The sequence below is a fragment of the Rhagoletis zephyria genome, unplaced genomic scaffold (genome assembly GCF_001687245.7).
Source record: "Rhagoletis zephyria isolate East Lansing unplaced genomic scaffold, Rhagoletis_zephyria_1.1 Rzeph_scaffold_00204, whole genome shotgun sequence".
In the NCBI taxonomy this organism is placed as follows: Eukaryota; Metazoa; Arthropoda; class Insecta; order Diptera; family Tephritidae; genus Rhagoletis; species Rhagoletis zephyria.
The window spans coordinates 351535-373396 of record NW_016157288.1 but is presented as its reverse complement, the minus strand read 5'-3'; the positions used below and the strand labels follow the sequence as shown (position 1 = coordinate 373396).

The 21862-nt window shown below is 33.9% G+C and overlaps 1 protein-coding gene across 4 annotated transcripts in view; it reads left to right on the top strand.

Moving 5' to 3' along the window:
* The first annotated feature begins 1263 nt into the window (after window positions 1-1263).
* The window catches only part of Pax (paxillin), a 338966-nt gene continuing 318367 nt past the window's right edge, over window positions 1264-21862 (top strand). The window contains exon 1 of one of the 4 annotated variants that reach the window (XM_017609224.1): window positions 1264-1424. In XM_017609224.1, the coding sequence (XP_017464713.1) occupies window positions 1328-1424 (97 nt within the window). In that variant the 5' untranslated portion in view covers window positions 1264-1327. The remainder of the gene's footprint in view (window positions 1425-21862) is intronic. The other 3 variants (XM_017609225.1, XM_017609229.1, XM_017609226.1) reach the window with 3 other exon arrangements.

Sequence of the window (21862 nt, the reverse complement as noted above, 5' to 3'; positions counted from 1 at the left end):
TTTGCTGTTGTTTTTGTTGTTGTAGCGGCTACTAAGCCCCGTTCGGGGCGGTTCATCCATCATCGTTGTCGTCTATTTCAGCTACGGGGAGGCCCAGGAAGTGTGCTACTTCCAGAGGGGCTGTCCATAAGGACAGGGGCGTTAGCTGAGTGGGATTCTCAGGGCATGTGAAGAGGTGCCGGGAGTCATGTGGCGACTCTCCACATGCCGGGCATTGGCTGGGCACATCCTCATTGATTCTGCTCAGGTAGCTGTTGAGCCTGCTGCAATAGCCAGAGCGAAGTTGGGCTATTGTAGGGCATTTGCTACTCCTGGCCAGTTTACTAAGCTCTCATCCTCTGACGAATCGGTGAACCAGAACTCGTACTCATTTTACCACGTTTTTATAAACTTGCTTTCTTTTTTACTTCATTTTAATTAGAACAAATTTACATAAATATGTATAAGCACACTATTTAGTTTGCTCGATTTGTAAACAAAGCTTCTCAGCGGTGAAAAATATACTATTGTGAACAACCTAAACGAGCGAAATTCACAATAGCGCTATTCTTCATCGAATGAGCGCCATAATACCAAATGAAAATTCGTTCGCTCAGCACTTTCGACCACAGTCGAAAATCGAATGCAACTCATAATAGGGGCCATTGTTTTTTTTTTTTAATGTAGAATAAAGGCATCCGTGTTCGAATCAAATTCGAATCGAAATTTCTTTTTGGATTACGACATTTGGTGGCGAGTTTGCTTTTTCAGCTTAAAATATATTTAAGACAAACGGCTGTCACGGATGCCATGATTCGGGCCCATTTTTACGTTTTTTCTTGAATGTTTTAGTGGCGTAAAATACATTTTTTGTTGTATTATAAAAAAATACAATTTATTCCAAGGTTAATTCAGATAAGGTGATACCAGAAGTTCAAAAACAAAACGGCCACTAACAAATTTTACGCGTAATTACAATAAGAATTTCAACAAATACATCATTTTGACAATAAGAATCACCAACGCGAAAATCCGGCTGCTCTGATAGCATTACCTTACCTGAATTCGCCTTCATTTGTTCTATATGAGTAAAAACTATCTAATATTGTTTCTTTTAAAAAATCTACCAACTTCTACCAATTTTTGTATGTAAAATCTACCACTCTTAATTTTTTGGAAGTCCGTGCACTGGCTGTGGCAACTGTTTGAGAAATGGCAGCACGCGGGCGTGGGGGTTCCGAAGTTCTGTCGACGATCTATTGTTGGTATTTGTGAGGTGTTGGCTGGCGCTTCCGTGATCAGCGACTGGTGGTTTTAGCTGCTGCAGACGACTAGCGGTTGACGGCTGATGGCAGTGTTAGCGTTCCTAGATAAGCGCGCACATCGCATCTGGCGCGTACTCGTTCGTATCACGGCGCGGCTAATTCACACAATTCATAGCTATTGTGAGTGAAAATTTTAAATGCAATTTCTGATCATTGAAGGAAATATGCGAAAAATGTTGCTAAATTAGGAAACAAATAATCATAGATATGAAAATATTTAATATTTTAAGTGCGTTTGAAAATTCCATCATTCTGGAGGCAATTGCGAGTGCAGCGCTTGACAAGCCTCGCTAGCCTTGCGCCAACCATCGTTTAAAGATAGTAGAATATGTGTGTGTATTTCACGAACTATTTGAAGATGATATTTTCTTTATTTACATACAGTATCGGTCATATCTATAGCACGCTATTTCAAAGTGATATTGTGTGCAACTTATGTTTATTTATTTATTTCTAAGAATTTTCAACAAAAATGTGCAACAAATTTTCACCTAAATTTCAAACTTTTTGCTCGGAAGTGTTAGAATTTTTTTGAGTACACAGCTTTTAGACCCTGCAATTTTACCGTTAATTTTTTAGAATTTGTTTGGCTCATTGGCTTCCATATAATGAATAAACTAAATTTATTTGCCGAAAAAATTCTATAAAATCAACGGTAACTTTTAGCCACTTGCACATTATCAGACTAAAATTGATTGGGTTATAAAACTGTGTATTCAGAAAAATTCTAACACTTCCGAGGAAAAAGTTTGAAGCTTAGGTGAAAATTTGTTGCACTTTTTTGTAGTTTTCTTAAAATTTTTAAACTTGGGTTTATATGCGTTTTGTTAGAGAAAGAACTATATTTTAATTGAAAATTCTTAAAAATAAATAAATAAACATAAGTGGTACACAATATCACTTTGAAATGGCGTGCTATAGATATGACCGATACTGTACATACGTGCAAAGTGCTAACATTAATTCTAAACTCTAGTCCACAGTTGTAAATCTAAATAATAACGTAAAGTGAAATTAAATGAATTCATACAACAAATTTACTGAGTTTTAAGGTTATGTTATGATTAAAAAAAAGTCACAACAGATTCGCCTTTGACAATCGAAGCGAAGTGTCAAACAAAGTCTATTATACATACATTACCTTCTTAAAAAAAAACGAACAAATTCAATTTGCGAGCATTTGAAACAAATGTTGGCGACAACCATATTTTTCTCCAACTTTTACCTTTCATCCCATTTACTGCTGAACTTTTTGTTTTTCCTGGCAATACAAGCAATTAGTTTGTTCCAGCATTCTTCAGTCAAAAATCTGTTGAACTGTCAAACTTAAATTTTACTCTCTCAAATGCGAGTAAAAGGAGAACAGATGCATAAGTGTACGGGAAAGCAAAAAGCACTTTTTCCTGCAAAAACGTCAGTGCGTTTGTTAACATGTCATTGGAACTACACTGATATGGCTGAAAGATCAGTAAATACTTATTAAAATCTATAAAATTAAGAATAATTGCGTACATATTCAAATATTTCGTTGCTTACTTCCATTTTTTAACAAATGTAAGGTTCTTTGCTTTCACCGCTTTCTGTTTTTGTTTACAATTGCAACCCTGCCCGTCGTTTGACACTTTTCATGACACTTTGCAGGAAGGAAAACCTCGGCCAAAATCCTTCTGACTGGGAAGAGTTGCTCTGTTACTCCCACTCAAAAGTGTTCCCAGTGAGAGAAATTCTTGCGTACGGGAACGACTTCCTGTAATTTCATACTATGTTCTGGAGTACTGGAACAAATTAAATAGTAATGCGCGGCGATGATACATACGAGGCTGATAGAAAAGTAAATTGATTTTGTATGAAGTATTGGTTTATTTACATGGTTTACGCGGTTACTAGGCATTTACGCGTTTATTTATATACATATCACACGTTTATTTATATACATACATACTTACAGTCAGTCAATAAAGTTTAGGTACAGCGAATATTTTACAATACGGGCAACTATTTTTTAAATATTTTATTTTTCGCTATTTTTTTTATAAAAATATGGTTAAGCCTACAACAAAACAACAACAACAAAAACCCCAAGAATCAAAGTTCCAAACCTTGTGAAAAATCAAAGAAAATTATGCAAAATTTCATTCAAATATTGCACTTTCTATTTACGCTCTCTAGAAAAAAGTTGAGTATGCAGTTTTTTAGCCTATTCAAATTTAGTATAATAAAGTGCAAGTATGAGGAAGCTAGGACTTACCATTGATTTTTGGGAAATTTTTTTGTTGAAGGTGTCGCACATTTTTTCCATATAAAAAAATTATCAAACATTATTTTATACTGAGAAAATGAGCGACACCTTCAACAAAAAAAAATTGCTAAAAATCAATGGTAAGTCCTAGCTACCTCAAACTTGCACTTTGTTCTACTAAAATTTAATGGGCTAAAAAACTATATACTCAACTTTTTTCTAGATAGCGTAAATCAAAACTGCAATATTTGAATGAAATTTTGCAGAATTTTCTTTAATTTTGCAGAAGGTTTGGAACTTTTTGGAAGTCTGATTTTTGGGGTTCTTGTTGTAGAATTAACCATATTTTTATAAAATATTATCGAAAAATAAAATATTTAAAGAATAGTTGCCCGTATTGTAAAAAAATCGCTGTACCTAAACTTTATTGACTGACTGTATGTTTGGTACGGTAATAAAACTCATATATTGCATAGTCATAAGAGTTCCTGCGGATTTCTGAACTAATTTTACCCGATACAGCTGGAGATGTTTTTGCAAATTGCAAATCTACATTTATTTGGCGCGTAAAAACGTAAAGATAAGCAGTCATTCATAAGTCACCAAAAATCTTAATAATATTTAAAAGACTTTAAAACCATACCTCCTTTACATGATGCAATAATTATAATTTAATTTTTGCTCATTAGTGACATTAGAGTTTGGAAACTCCCTTACTAACGGTTGCACACACACACGGTGCCTTGCTAAAGACGCCGATTTTGTCAAGAGGGAGCGAGAAGACTGTTTTCTAAGCAAACCTTTTATTATTGAATCATGCCTCATTTATACATAAGTAATTTTTCATATCGAGTCCTTTAAGCTTTAAAGAGACAAAAGCATTATGCATATTTAATTTTTTCCAATTAATTATTTATGCGTCAGCAAAAATCTTTATAATTTTTAAAAGGCTTTACAAACGTGTCTCATTCCAGTGAAAAATTATCAATTGTTAAAAATAATCAACTAATAGTTAGCTTTTTAACGGGATTACGATAAATACCTCACATTTAATTAGCTATGACAAAACCAACTTAAAGTGAGTTGTAAAGTCGTTCAGGAGTCATGCAAACGCAATCGGGAGTTTGTTTTCTTAACAAGTTTCTGTTTAAGAATCCTCATATAATAACTACTTTGAATACATTTTTTTCTGCACTTTACAAATTCTTTTTCGAATTCGATATAGGACCACGTAGTGCGGAACATGTAACCAATTGAACAAATATGCAATGTGGAATGTAAATTAAATAAATAAAAATGTAAGCAAAAAAAAAAAGAATTTAAAAAATGTTTTTTTATTGACATTTTATGTCCAAAAGTAGTTAGTTACAAGTTAGTCGACATGTAATACAGAAGTATACATGTTTGACTTTTTTGCGGCCCCACAAAAGTAGCTAGCTTTTCTCGAGCAAAATATACAGTTAATAGTTAGCACTAGTGTTCGTGTAAACAGACTAAAGTTAGGTGTAAGCTAACGTCACTCCCTGCAGGGTACATACATAAGTAATTTTGGATCTCAAGGCCTTGAAGGGACAAAAGCAATATTATTTATTATAATCAAGTTAAATATAGAAGAAAAACTAAAATCTATATTTTTACTAGCAGACCCGGCGACCTTCGTCCCGCCTAAAATTAATTTTTTTATAGAAACATTTGGTCCAACGCAATTCACGTTCACGTTTGGTTTTGTGGTCGACAGAAGGCATTGCCGTCTTAAATAACCTGACGAAAGCGTTATACCGGGAAGAAGTCCTTGCGGCTCGATAGTGAATCGTCCTTGAATCTGTATAGTACAGTTGGTGGCAATTTCTAAACTGGTGAGTATCATTGGTCCACATTCTGGTTACTCACCGTAAAGTAAGGACCGCAATGGTTCTGATGGTTGATTTAACGGGAGTAATTTGACTTTGATCCCTGGTGCCTCCGAATCGACGATTTTTAGCAATAACTCGGCTCCAGCGCCACTAAAAATTATCATTAAAATCGTTTCGGTCTTTTAGGAGGAGTTAAGCCACCGGAATAAGTGTTTCNTTTAATGTTCGGCTCCACCCGAACTTAGACTTTCTTACTTGTTTAATTTTTAAAAACTTTTAAAATGGGATGTAGACGTAGAATATGCTATCTTTTTATAAAAAGTTAATGAATATTATNATTTTTTCCCATACAAAAAAACTCTCACGCATTCATTATACGGAGAAAATGCGCAACATCATCAGCGAAAAAAATTCTCAAAAACCAACGGTATCTTATAGCCATTAAAAACTTGCACTTTATGATACTGAAATTGAGTGAACTACAAAACTGCATACTCAAAATTTGGTGCCATTTAATGCAACATGAACTATATTTCTATAAAACATTAACNAAAACTGTACCTGCTAAGTATTAAAAGGATGCGCTATTCAAATAACGAAGTGTGTATATTTGTTAATTATTGTTGTTATTCAAATAACGAAGTGTGTATATTTGNAACTTGCACTTTATGATACTGAAATTGAGTGAACTACAAAACTGCATACTCAAAATTTGGTGCCATTTAATGCAACATGAACTATATTTCTATAAAACATTAACAAAAAAATTTATTATGAAAAAGAAAAAAACACTGTATTCTGGGTGTATATATTTACAGATGGGTAAAAGTTTCAATATGTTTGGAAAGCACCACGTCCCTTTTCCAGTAGCCCCAAAAGCTCTTCACCAATTTCCAGGNAACGTATTTTTAGTACGTTTTCAGTTATTCCTCAATATCTCATGAAACGATCAACAGTTCGAAAGGTATTGATGGGCTCTTTACAAAAATATATATTTTATGTGCAGATTGTGTTCCGTAACATCTACATTTCTCATCAGATACCGTAAAACGAAAATGATTGAAATTTCAATTTTTCGATTTTGGTCGCTTGTAACACTAATAATTTTCATCGAAATCGGCAAAGTAATATATTTTTGTAAGAGGACTGTAGGTAGCTTATGTTGATTGGATAATTTTTTCATGAGATATTGACGAATAGGTTCGAAATGTACCAAAAACACGTTTTTCGAAAAAATTACGAAAACGCTTGTTTGAAAGGAAAATTGGCTTGGGAAATTTTNTGCCACGCTCCCTTAATATATCGAAAGTCTGCAGTAGGTGTCCAAAATTTTAAAAAATTGTTACGGTCGTTCGCGAGATCGNCCTTAATATATCTAATGTCTGCAGTAGGTGTCCAAAATTTCAAAAATTCGGTACAGCCGTTCACGAGATCCCCTCTTATAAAAAAAGGAGCTTCTCTCTATATAATTAGTGTAGGTAACGAAGGGCAACACCGATCTTGATGCGGCAAATGTTGAAGCTGGTTTTGATAGGCTTTTTTGTGCTGATTAAGAATACGTAAGTATAAAGTTTCCATCAGCTCCAGATTTTGAGAAAAATGTTGTGAAATTGTCAAAAAATCGCTNGTAGAACAGTGTTATCGATATATTTGATGCTGGTCTTCAATTTTTCGTCATCCATTGTCCATAAGCATACAATATTTAGAACGCGTTGACTAGTTGAACCTTCNGGCAACACCGATTTTGATGCAGCAAATGTTGAAGCTGGTTTTGATAGGCTTTTTTGTGCTGATTAAGAATACGTAAGTATAAAGTTTCCATCAGCTCCAGATTTTGAGAAAAATGTTGTGAAATTGTCAAAAAATCGCTTTTTTTGCAATATTTGAGAAGCTCTAGCAATGAAACAAAAGGTGATAGAACCCCCCACTAAGGCTGAAATTAAGGCTTGGACTTCTGACTTCAATCCCTGAAAATACCATTCCAGCACCCTGACCCTAAGGTGGCNTGGGGGTTTTCTGTTTTGAAAAACTACGCAGGACAGACCTTTAAATAACACAACGGATAGTCACCGTACCTATAGTCATTTATTGAACAGCTATGAGGTAACCATTACGGCAAGGTGCAGGAATAGTACTTTCAGGGATGGTAGTCTGTAGTTCTAGCTTTAATTTCAGCCTACATGGAAGGTTCTATCACCTTTTGCTTAATTGCGGTAGGAACTCAAACTTCTCAAAATCAGTTATTCCTGTTCAACAAATGACNGCAGGAATAGTACTTTCAGGGATGGTAGTCTGTAGTTCTAGCTTTAATTTCAGCCTACATGGAAGGTTCTATCACCTTTTGCTTAATTGCGGTAGGAACTCAAACTTCTCAAAATCAGTTATTCCTGTTCAACAAATGACTGTAAGTGACCATTAAGCAAAGGTGCGGGAACTTGCAAGGATAGTATTCGAGATTTTTAGCTTTACTCAAAGCATAAGTGGAAGGTTCTATCACCCTTTGTTTCTTTGCTAGAGCTTCTCAAATATTAAAAAAAACGTGATTTTTTGACACTTTGACCCCGTTTTTCTTAAAATCTGGAGCAGATGAAAACTTTATGCTTATGGATTCGTAATCAGCATACAAAATTTCGGCAAAAATAGCTTTAACATTTGCTGCATCAACTTTTTTCCCATTTTTGTTGGCCTGTGTAATAAGTATTGTTAAATAGCCAATACCCGCATGTTTGCGCCGCCTTCAAACACCTTTCGAATCTACGCATATCTATAATACGGGTATCGAATTTCAAGCAAATCGGACCATAAATAAGATTTTTTGGAATTGATCGGTATCTGGTCTACCTATAAAAAAAAAAATATCCTATATGTTAACCCAGCCAATAAGCTTACCTACGTGCCAAATTTCGAGCAAATCGGACCATAAATAAGACATTTTCGAATAGATCGGTCCCTGGCCCACTTAACGGAAAAAATGGATGCGACCCAAATGCATTTTTTTAGCGTAGCTCGACCCCTGCGCCACCTATCGGAAAAATTAAAATTTTGTGCACCCCTTGTTCTAAACACCTTTCCAAAAAAGCAGCACCCATTCGAATCGGTTATGAAAAATAGGAGAAAATTGTTCCCAATTGATTCAATCCTAATGAATTTCACAATTATCCGAAATTTTCCAAGCTTTCGTCGAAAAAAATTCAAATTTTTCGAGTTATTCCGTATTTTTCCCAGTTTTCCACTTAGAATTTTCTATTTTTCCATTCGANTCCCAATTGATTCAAGCTCCCAATGAATTTCACAATTATCCGAAATTTTACAAGCTTTCGTCGAAAAAAATTCAAATTTTTCGAGTTATTCCGTATTTTTCCCAGTTTTCCACTTAGAATTTTCTATTTTTCCATTCGAATGCCATTCCGAAGAAATTGCACACAAAATTCTATAAAAAAAAATCAATTTTCGATTTTTCTAATTTTCCGACTTTCCCGGAGTGTTTTCCCAAAATTTTCTGGGAATTACGAACAACAAAAAAAATGTTAGCCAAATCGGCCCAACCGTTCTCAATTGATGAATTACTATACATTTTTCACACCATTTTTATATATATAGATAAGGAACAGCTGTTCATAAACGGCGGTTTCCGACTGAATTTTTCGCGTAATTCCGGATTTTTCCGAGTCTTCCACGTAGAATTTTCTAGTTTTCCATAATAATCAGCCTCATTGCGTAAGTCGTAAATTAGGCTAAATTGTACGACTCGACAACATTGGCATAGTCTACTGTCGTACTGAAATAACTAAACTATGCAGTGCTGCCAAGTTTTTCTGTTTTAGTACACTAAATACACTTAAATGAATCTAAAAAACTTTCAAGACTGAAAGCCAAAATTTCGAAATTTATCTCAAAATCAGATATCTTTTTACTTTACTTTTCCATGTACAAACTCATATGAGAGGTTAATTTTCTTCAAAATTGGCAAGACGATTTTCGTAGTCTATTGTCGTTTTTGCATTGTTTAAACGGTCAATGGAGAGATTAATTCGTCAGCATTGTAACCGTGTAATTTTCCAGTTTTTCGGCAGGTGCTTATTACATATTGAAATAAAGCATATTTTAATGTCACGCCCGTCACAAAATACACAACAAAATAGTTATATTTTAAGGAAAACACATCTTGGACAGTGTAAGAAAGCTGACGAAAGTAACGCTATGATACAGGCGGATATGTGCAAATTGCTTTAAAGTATTTATGTATATGCTATTATTTTTGAAAAAAGAACCGACAATGTTGTTCGCGCCCGTCACATGTCACACCCGTCACAATTTAAAGTTTGACAAATTTTAATAAATTCGGCCAGGGGCTGCTACCGTTACTTATCTGCTAATCTGAAATATATCATATATCTGTTTGTGGTCACCGAAGAAAAGCTAACCATAAAGATATGTTGCTCGAGCTATGCTGTCATGGATAAAAATAAACCATTACTTCACTTGTCAGGGCAAAAGCAGTATCTCATACCGTTTAACAGGCAACAGCCTCGTTAAAAGTGTAGTCCTATTTAAAAATAAGGTACTTTACAATGACTCAAACAGACAGTCGAGATGAAGTGACCGATCAAGGATTATCCCATCTTTAGGTGGCAGAATTTTTCATGTGTTCGTAAAATCCGATTTTTTGAGAAATAAAGTTAGCTTAGTTGGCTAATAATGTGTTTTTGTGTATTCATGCTCAACTTGTCACACCCGTCACAGTTGAGTTTGGAACATAACTAACAACGAACTATTGAAAACCCTAAGTAGAACACATAATTAGCAGAGAAAGTCTGATACAATTAAGTAGTAGCTAATTTGGTTTGCGTACTCGTCACACCCGTCACACACCCACAAAATTTCATTGTAATCGGTTAAGTGGTTTCGGAGATTAGCGTAAACGAACACAGTGACACGGGATTTTTATATATTAAGATGAACCAAAGACATTCTTTCACTTCCACATTCAAAGAAAATAATTTTTTCTCCAAACATCCCTAAATTTGGAATATTTCTTCTAGGGATGGGTAGTAGGGGGGGTTGAAATTCTATTTTTTCCGAATTTCGAACATTGCCCAACCATTCAATTATTCCATTCGAAATTTGGTGGTGCAAATTCGATTTAATTCGAATTTTTTCGAATTTTCTAAAATCTTGTTTAAATGAAAATTCTTATACGGCGTTTCCACGATTCGTGATTCGCTCTCTTAGTAATTCGCTAAGTAATTCGTGAGTTACCCAGTTTGCACGACACACATTCGTAATTCCTTTGGCAGCTCGTCTTCTTGTTCTTGTTCTTCGCTATTTGTTATAATTTTTGTGTACTGCAAATATCGAAGATGGAGCAAAAATTTAAGTTATCATTAAAGAATTTAGTTTATGTAGAGAATATTTTATTAATTAATCTTTCAGCAAATGGAACCAGGCCGGTGAAAACTTTGTAATTCGCTCTAAAAATTTTGTTTGTCGAATTACGTAATTCGAAGGGTAATTGGATGGCGAATGACGAATGGGAGAATCGTGCAAACGTAGTATTAATCGAGTTCGGTGATGTTTGCGCTAAATATTTAAGACCAAGTCATAAAATCGGTATCGTTCTTTCGATTTTCAATAATGAGGAGTCATATGAAAGAGCTTGCCCGCCCTGTAGATGTGTAATGTGGTTTTAGTTTTTTGCCATATTGTTAGAAATTATGTAATAAGTTAAATATATTACCCCAATGTGGGTACCAATCGAAATGGGTTTGAATAAACTTTATTTTTTAACTACATGCAGGAGGGTTGCCACCTGTTTGAAAAGTCGAATTTAGTTAAAGAAGTGTGCTTAAAATACTATACAACAATTAAAATATTTTTGAGGTGCTTGAAGAGAGTGGCCACCCGTTTAAAAAGTTAAACTCAAATTACACTGTTCGATGGCCGAAACCAGCCCGGACTTTGTTAAAATTTTCTTAAAGTATACACATCCAGTAGTAAAACACTCTATGGATTTATTTTATGGCCTACTAAAGTTTTTATGTCTCGGCCTAAGTAGTTTTCAAAAAAGTCGAAAAATGGTTAAAATAAATATCTGAACGAAATTAAAGGTTAATACATATATAATATAATTTCATGGGAAATATTTTCGTAGGTGAATTTAACCCATTTGACCCCTACTTCAAGAAATCCTACAAAAAGCAAATTTGGAAGGTCGTTAGAGAATTGATATATTCTAGAAAATTCTTCTTTGGAAAATTTTACTAGGGGTTTTCTCAGGCAAAAACTTTATGCCACCAACGTAAAAGTCTCTATAAAACTAAAACCCTAAAGTTTCTATGTCAAGGCCTAAGTAGTTTTGAAAAATGTGGAAAAATGGTTGAAATACATTTCATTGGGAAATATTTTCGTTGAACATTTTAACTCATTAGCTCCCGTTTAAAGTGTCGTTTTGACCCTTCAAGAAACCCCGCAAAAAGCAAATTTGGAAGGTCGTTAGAGGATTGATATATTCTAGAAATTCTAGGGGTCTTCTCAGGCAAAAGCTAACAAAAAAAAAGTTTTTTTTTTTTAAGATTTTTAAAATTGAGGCTGTTATTCCTACTTGGCATAAATTTTTTTCGTTGCATCAGATCGAAAAACATGTATTTTTTTACTTGCATCCCTAAGGCAAATATAGTGCTACACACAGTGATTCCAAATTTAGTCAGAAAGAAGAAAGTTGCATTTGATTTTTTGAAAATAAAGATGAAATTCGATTTTATCCGAATTTTAACAACACAGAGTTCGATTTCAAAAATTCGCCATTTTGGAGCTAAAGTTCGATTAAAATTCGAATATCGAAGCTTCTAATATCGAACTTACCCATCTCTAATTTCTACACACGTTAAAAAACTTCCATTTTTTTCGCGTCCTTACCGTTTTTTATTTGCTTGTATCTTTGTACTTAAGTAACTGTTTATATTTCCAAAATTTTTTGTTGAATATAGCACCTTCCCAGTGCTTTCTAACAGATGTAAATACATATGTACGATCATTCAGTTTCCTTCCTATCCCAGCAAACATAGTGTCTAACGTTAGAGAAATGTGGATTTCTACATTAGATAACTAGGCTAATTCTCTAATCGTAGAGAAACAACGCAAATTCAAATAAATGTAAATAAGTAATATTCCAAATGAATGAGTCATAAATTATTTTTAAGTTCAACTAATTCATTATTATTTTTATTGCAAATACATTTAAAACATATTTTACAAACAAAGCCTTTTATTTAATAAAGCAAAAAACAGCAGTTTGAATTGAAATTCACATTCGAATCCAATCAGAAATCTACATTAGAATTCGATTAGAGAATTAATATTTTCTCGGGTCGAGAACTATGTCCCATTTTTGTTGAGATCGCTATGTTTCTCGATAGTTTTTCGAGTCGTTCTCTAACGTTTAAGATTGGAGAATGTGGCTAGTTCTCCAATCATTCTCTAATCGATAACTAACCTCAATGTTTGCTGGGATTTTAAGCTTAGTTAAATGCGTGCTAAATCGAGGTTTCGGAATTATCGAGAGTCGGGATTACTGAGGGTGTACTGAAATTGCATTAGTAAAGTTGCTTTTTTATTATGTGGAATTTTATATCTTTTCTCAAAATACATATCGCACACCGTCTTCAAAAGAAGCACAACTCAAAATTTAGCATTTTTGAAATTATGCACTTTTATTTACCTTTCAGCAAAAGCTGGAATAAATTTTTGTTATAGTTTGTTATAAAACCTAGGGTAAAGTCTCCCTTGCCCATATGATTATCATGTGCTAAGTAACATCGTTATCGACGTTACCGAAGCGCTGTTATATGCATGGAGTCGATAACGATGTTAACCGGAGAGTAGTGTCAACCAGGCTTTGAGCAAATGGACCTTAGGGTCCTGTCATACTAGTCCAGCACTATACATCTGTGTTCGTAAAATTATTGCAAAGTGTAATATTTTTTTAATAGTCTGCGAAAAAAAAATTCTTTTACCAAAACTCAAAATTTCATATTTTATACAAAATCAAAAAAAAACACCTCCTTGAAAATTTAAAGATCTTTTCCGAACATGCAGAGGAGCCATGTAAAAAAATTTAGCACAAAAAAATATTAGTTTTCGATTTATTCAATTTTTAAAATTTAGCAATTTTGCACTTTTTTATTGTTTTCAATACATATATTTTTATAGCCCCAAGTGTATCCTCTTTAAAACGAGTGCAAGATGTTTTTTGTAGCTATAATAGTTTTTGGGATATTCAAAAAATTAACTTGTAAACTGGAAAATAGTGAAATTTTGAATTTTGAATAACTTTTGCAAACATTTATTTTTAATTTTCTTCTGTTGTTGGAACTTCATTACAGGTTGAAAGAAAACTTCTGACCAAATTTCATCCAAATCTAAAGGGGTCGATTCCAACCATACCCACTAGACGTCTACATGAATCCGTTCAAAACGACAAATGATTGGCTTAGAATTTTATTGAATTTAAATGAAAATGTGTGTTGATATGAGTATCGACATAGCATCGTTCAAAGGGTGTAAAACAAATTGAATGAATATGAATGACAGTATTTTTTTATTCTTGTTTTTGTGCGAATCGAAAATCATGAAATTTTCATTTTCTATACAAAAATTTAAAATTTTCGATTCGTACGAAATCCAGAATACGCCCCAATATGTTTTTGAGCTTCCCACATACATACCTACATACGTACATACATTTTTGTTACTTGTATTCAACATATGAAAAATATAACTATTAAATAAAAATGGAATTGGTTTACATTATTTTAATGTATAAATATATTTCTATTTACGCTGCCTGGGTATAAAGGCCCGCACAATACAACGCTGATTTTTGGTTGAGATATACAGGTTAGATTAGCTTGCTTGATCCTTACGACCTCACATAGACAATTAGTTTAGTGTTACCAAGAAAATGGAGGCTTATAGTCATGATTCATATTTTAGCGAGTTTTAGCAATTTGTTGTTCTTTGACCTGCTATTTATTTCAGTTATTAAAAGTAAGAAAAGCCTAGTAGCTCAGTCCTGATCTTCCAAAATCGGCCGTGCATTCTTCACTGTGTGAGACAGTGTCCCGTAAGAACCCCACCTAGTAGTATGTGTCCATTTTCTCGATGTCAATTTAATATGCACAATTTTAATTTGCTATAAATTAGAGCTGCTCAACCCGTAAGCACTTGTAGCACATTTGTTATGCCCTGAATTATAAGCACATATACAAATTTACACTTTAAATATAAAAGAAATTATATCGCCCTCTCGTATGCCCTGACATATAAACACAATTCATATGAAAGTGCCTGAATTTCATATGGAAGGGCAAAGCAAACGCCATCCCATATGAAGCTCGGGCACTCCAGTAAATTGTACAAATTTACACAAACAAATATAGAATGAAAAAATAATAAAAAATATGTCAGCACTGAAAAAATGTATGTATATTATAAATTGATTTAAATTCGTACATACTGAAAGTGAACACGAAATTTATTGAAAAAAAAAACATACGGCATTTACTGGTGTGGAAGCGAGAGATCTGTTAGCAAAAAATTTGAGTGCAAAGCATAGTGTATGTTGTGCGAAATATTACTTGCACCCAAACATTTTGGAAAATTTCAAAGGGGATATAGAAAATGATTGATTTCCAATCAGAATTCAATGTAAATCTCTGGGAGCATCACACCGCGTGCAGACATTCTTCCAACGTCGGATTGCAGAAAAAAAAGATGCCGTGCAATAAAGTCATAGAAAATAACGCCATATGGCTTTATTTCACTTTACATTGAGAAATGAAGCTATATTTTTGCGAATGGTCTTATTTCTCACTGTGAAACTGAAATAAAGCCATTATAGCGTTATTGCACCTTTGATAATTTTTTGTGCAATGTGTACTTAGCGCACAGCTGGTGTGTAATGTACATAAAGTAACTCGGTAATTCTCTAGTTCAAGGTACAACTTGCAAAACAAAAAAAAAAACTTCCAAAACTGCCAGGAGGGGGACCAATCGGCGCATTTTTATCCCTGTATTAACAATTCGGCCGCTGTGGTGTAGTGGTAAGCAGTGCAAGCTTTCACTCATCAGCACCTGGGTTCAAGCCCTGGTCAAAGCAACATCCCAAAAATATAGAAAAAGGTTTTTTCTTAACAGCGGTCGTCCTTCGGCAGGCAATGGCAAACCTCCGAGTGTTTCTGCCATGAAAAACAGCTTCTCATTAAAATACAATCGGCGTTCGGAATCGGCGTAAAACTGTAGGTCCCTCCGCTTTGTGTGACAACATCAAGGCGCACGCCACAAGTCGGAGGAGAAGCTCGGCCAAACACTAACATATGTGTAAGCGCCAATCTATTATATTATTATTATTAACAATTCGGTGGTGAGGGGTTCATATTCTTGACCGTGTAAAAGTTATTAAAAAAATACTCAAATACGCACGCTCAAAAATGTACTAAATCACCAGTATTCTCTTTTGAAACATATATTATTTGAAAAACTTTTTCAAAAAGTACATAAATTTTACAACAAAAGATTGTTTATTTTTTTATTAAAAAAAATGTTCCCGAACTGAAACGATAAAAAGCAAAATGGCGTAAAGTGCTGCCACTTTATTTATATTTCGTATAATTCAGTTTTCCTTATATGGCGTCTGCAATGTTGAGTACTTTTCGGTTTTGTCATTAGCAATTTTATATACACTTTAGTTTTATATAAGTATATCTTACAAATTTAAAAGAAAATCTCATATATATATACATATGTATGTATATTAGCGTGGGCCGAAAATCCGCAAAAAAAATTTTCTTCGCTTATTTCGATTCTCTACGAAAACAGTCCATATACCAAATTATGTAGGACTAATACTTTCGAAAATACTTGCAATTTTAGTAAAAAATGTATTTATTAATTTTTATTTTTTGAGCACACTGAACTTTGATGGACTTTGCCGAGCCTAAGATATTAACCAATAATTGTCATCTTTCACACAGATTGTTTTTAGAGCATTATGAACCATATTTTTGCTATTACCAATCAAAATTCTAAAAAAGCGGATTTTCGGCCCACGCTAATGTATATATATTAATTTGTATAGATATATGTATGTACGTATGTAAATTAAATTTTCTTTTAAATCGGTAATATGCATATTAACTTGAGGTATGTATAAAATTTTTAATGACAAAAACGAAAATACTCAACCTCTGCAAAACCGCGCAGCTGACATTTTTTGCCAAAAATTGGATTTGCTCACCGAAGCTCTTGGCTCAAGCCTTATCCGATCGTGCTGAAATATACTAGCCAGAAATGCGATTGCTTTATAAAAGAGAGAACAATTTTGAAATATGAGTGTTTTTACTCTCTACAAAATAATTTATGCAACCTCAGATACGCGGTATTGCGTTTTCTTGATACGCCGTTTTATGTTGATACGCGATTTTGTACTTTAAACGACGATATATAGATATATAAATATATCTTACTGATTTAAAAGAAAACCTCATACATATATGTACATATGTATATTATCAAAAGCAAGAAGAATAAACAAAGCAACAATTTTATACGAAGGCCGCGCGGCGCGATCGCGGCGTGTCTGGACGTGTGGCGAGGAGCGCGAGCACGGCGCGGGATCGCAAGCTAACGCGGACCACCGCTAAAGAAACAATATTTACTTTTTCTATTGAAATAAGATCGTATGGCTTTATTTCTCATATCCAAAATTTTTTCTTATGGTTTTATTTCACTTTCCCCATGGAAATAAAGCCATATGGCCTTATTTCTCCATGTGAAGTGAAATAAACCCATATAGCGTTATTTCCTATGGCTTTTTTGCACGCCATCAAAAAGAAATTTTGCTACATTGAGGGCAAACTTCGTGAAAAAATATACAAAATAATAAATTAAGGTTGGAGGAACTCCAATCTGCTGTCCACACTTTATTTAATGTGCCCTCATAAAATTTTATTGCATATTGCTTCAATGGTGCTATCATTTAAAGCTTCAAAGTGAGACTTTTGAAGCGAGGATTGTCTCAAGAAAAATTTAAAATTTGAGCTTGCTATATGATGAAAATACGTGCAAGGATTCCTCCCACTAAATTTTGGAACTTTTCAGCCTCTAGGTCGCTATCATTTTTTAACGCACTGTATTATTCCACACAAATGTTAATACTCCCTTTGTTAACAATTTTCATTCACTGATCGTACAATAAAAATAAACTTGTACTTTTTAGATTCAGTTAAATTACAAAAAAAAAAATCTCAGCGTACAAATAAAATTTGTAGATGTATTGTGATTTCACTTCAATATAAAAATTTTGAGGCGTTCATGTGTATAGAACAGCAAGTTTTCTATACGAAAAAACTTGTTTGTAGAAAAAAATATAACCAAAATAATGATAAAAAAAATTTAAGGTAAAACCGCTGAGCGGCAGCCTGAACATTTTTGAAGTTTGCTAACATAACAAAAATGTTTTAAAATTTTCAATCTCACAAATAGATTCTCACTCTCAGTCTCAAATAAAAGAAAATTTGAATATTTTCATCTATTTGTTTTTTGTTTTACTTTTATTTGGCATTTGAGTTGCTCTTATAATTTCAATTTTATAAAGTAGACAAACTTCAAAATATAAATGATGGCCGACGAACTGAGCGATCGGTTTTACCTTTAAATATTTGTATCATGAACCAAAATGACTTTGAATGATTTGAATGTTTTCTTCTGTACTCTGTGTGGCTGGAACTTTGAATCAACTGATGCAGAGGTCTAGTAGCCACAAACATACATATGCATACATATGTATACATATGAAGTACATATCTACCCTGCAGTGAAAAGCCAAATCAGTCAGCTAAAATACCACTTCATTAACTAGTATGTGCTAAAGCAATGGCTTACTAGTTCGACAATTTCGAAGAACTTAAGCGTTCAGCGACATCTGCCTTTGAATTGCCAAAGCCAAAAGTAAAACGCAATTAATCGGTCTTCTTACAAATGTCGGCTGTGGCGTCGCGTAAAGACTACTGTTTCTGGTTCTGAGATCGCACTGTCGAGTCCGCTTGGAGGTGATTAAGATTTTTCAAATTAAATTAATTTAAGTTAACATAACAATAAAATAAATTACAAATTTGAAAATCTAATTTCATTGCAGAAAAAACATACACGTGGAAAGAAAGGGCGCATTCCAAAACGGCAAAATAGAAAGCATCAGTCTTTTATTTCTAAACCTCAGTAGACTGTAATGCCAAATGTGCTCAACCACGGGTAGTTGCTACTTTTTAACTAGGTTGCGCAAGTTAGACTTTTTCTTCAAGTGCGGTTTAGAAATAAAAGAAACTGATGCTTTGTATTTTGACGTTTTGGAAACCACCTAAATATTTGTGCCATAAACAAGTTCAAGTCAGGCGCAATGTAACGCAACATTGTCCATGTGAGAAGCAATCGGCATCTAAATCTAAAACATACTTTTCCAAAGGTTGACCTTGAGCATTACTGATTGTGATTCCGAATGCCACTCGAATTGGGATTTGACATCTTTTAAATTGAAATGATGTATCGGTCGGAATCATGGGAATTCTTCACCTTTGAAAGGCCATGTTAAAATCTTTGCTTTAACTTCGTTGTTCATCAATTTCTTAACTGCGAGTCAGTCGCGTGCCTTTGCAGAGTTTTGGCTGATTAATACTCCGCAACATGATAACTCCCACACCTATTTTCAATTTCAGTATGTTGGGTAATCCTTGGAAGATCAATCGTGTTCAAAAATTCCGTTGGATAATTAACTGCTTCATTTGTATCCACAACGGTGTTTATCGACGTACATATATGTATGTTATTTCATCACTTCGAATGCTGGATTGAAAAACATTGTTGAGTTGATAGACGTCCTTATTCTTCGCGGCAAGAATAGCTCGTTCACTGAGCCAACCGTGATTAATATAATTAATTGGAATATCCGCAAACATTCTTTCGACCAGTTCTCCTTTCGATGTTTCTAAGTTACAAAATTGCCGGGCAATAAAATTCGTCCTGATCTCTCATTGACCGGCAGCTTTCCGTTCCCTATGTTCAGTAATTGTCGTGAGAATACCTATGCTCATTAATCGCTCTGTAGTTGGACACGCATATTCGTAGTCAACTGCAATGTATGTATGTTCGTCTTGCCCCAATGTTGAATATTTCAGGCAGGAATTTATCTCGCCTGCAATTGTCAATCGAGAAATTACAGGCAATGTTTGCGTAAAATCTCCTGCGAGCAATATCAATGCATTCCCGAATGGTTGAACATTTCTACGCGAATCTCCCACCGATCGATCAAGAACCTCAAGAGACTTTTTATGTGCCATCGTGCACTCATCCCAAACAATGAGTTTACATTTTTGTAATAAGTACTTTTCCCCTACCGGATGTTCTGGAAATATTGCACGTGAGAGTTTCGATGATTTGTATGTTCAGCATCTAGAATTTAACTCTGCATTCATGTAATTGACATTATGAAATATATGCCTTCCATGTACGTATGGTATTCTGGCTTTTGGTATAAAATAGAACATCCAAAGGTTAATCAAGTCAACCTAATAACTCAATATTGGTAAATTAGCGCATTCATGCTTCTGGCATAAGGGTGACGATATGTATTTACTTCACATTTATAAATTTTTTATACACCTGTCCTACATATCTTCTCAGTAAGAAAATAGTAGTCGTATTTCGACACCCGAGTGGAAGATCGACCTATCTCGGTAGCCAGTTCGGAAACGCCCTATATCAGAAAACTTTTCAAGAACGCCCTACTTCAGAATTTGAGTGCAGAACGCCCCATTTCAGAATTTTATTCAAAAACACCCTATACCAGAATTTGGTTTAAGAAGGCCCTATTTGTGAATTCGGTACAAAAACGCCCTATCTCAAATGAAAATGTGCTGAGAACCGAATTCTGAGATAAGGCGTTCTTGAAAAGTTTTCTGAAATAGGGCGTTTTCGAACTGGCTGCCGAGATAGGTCGATCTTCCACTCAGGTGTCGATTTCCTGTTATTATTCCTCTATTTGTATGAAAACCAGTCAAAAAATTTAAGTTGAGTACTCCACTCTACTTACTAAATAAACTAAATTTATATTTGACTGTTAGTTAAGATTGTCTTTTCAAATGGAACCATTTAGTTTACACATATGCATTAATAAGGACTAATCAATCAACTACGTTAAAATTTTGAAATACGATTTTCGAGGAATTTTCGATTCTGGCGACGCCCACGATTCTAGTTCACAACTAGTAGCTTTCCCTGCAGGATACCATGCCTATTAGTAGGGGAGCCCACGATGCTAAATCGGAATTTACTCGAGAGTCGTTTTGACTTATTGGATTTTGAAGATTATATGATAGAAAGAAAAAAAGGTGATGTGATGTTTTTATTTTCAGCGGTGGGTGCCACAAAATAATTATCAAATTCCTCAAAAACAAATGAAAAATCCTCAAAACTACTCAACATTTTCTTATTACAGATATGAGTATTGTGTACTACATACCACATATTTACAGGTACTTAGTATAAAAATTAATTACGTTCTCCAATTCATTTGGTACATTTGTTCTTGCGCCTCAAACAAAGTATCTCCGTTATTTTATATGCCTTGATTTGCATATATGATATATTGCTGTAACTATATCAGAGCTCAATCTGGTCCTCAAGTCAGTCATACACATTTCTAAACTACTAAATATACGTTCTACTGAAGCATTAGAAAAGGGCTATATTAGCAATGCAGATATAATTTTTTTAAATTGGGAAACCTATATGAATCTGAAGAATCTTTTCATTCAAAAACTTGTTTCCTATAATTTTCTGGATCTTATGAAGAATCAATATGAATATTCCTATGATCGAACAATGTGTGTTCTCTCCATTCGTTATCGAGATTTTGCAAGTTCAAACTAAGTTGAAAATATAACGATGGAATGAAAAAAATTATCGATAACATTTTGAATATTTAGCAGCAAATGCAGATTTAAAGCTATTTATGTTGTGTATAGGGTTTTGTGAAGATTCGACAAGCCGTTCGGGGGAAATGTGAACAAAAATCTATGTTTTTTTTATTTTCTGGCCGCCACACTATGGGCAATATGAGGCATTTGCTGATCATAAATCTGTAACCTTATTGTTTTTAAAGTTACGATCATCAAATTTTGCGTGTAGATAGTATAAACCATCTAAATTTAAACCATGCATAATTTTTGTATCTCATTTGGTTCCCGAGATATAGACCCATATGTGGACTTGGAAAACATAAAAAGCACACTTTCTGATTAAATGAAAAGTAGATATTTTACTATTGGTATTATACGATTGCTTTTATAAAATATTATTTCAGATATATATATTTTTTTTAGATAGATTACCCTTTATTTAAAAAAATATATATATTT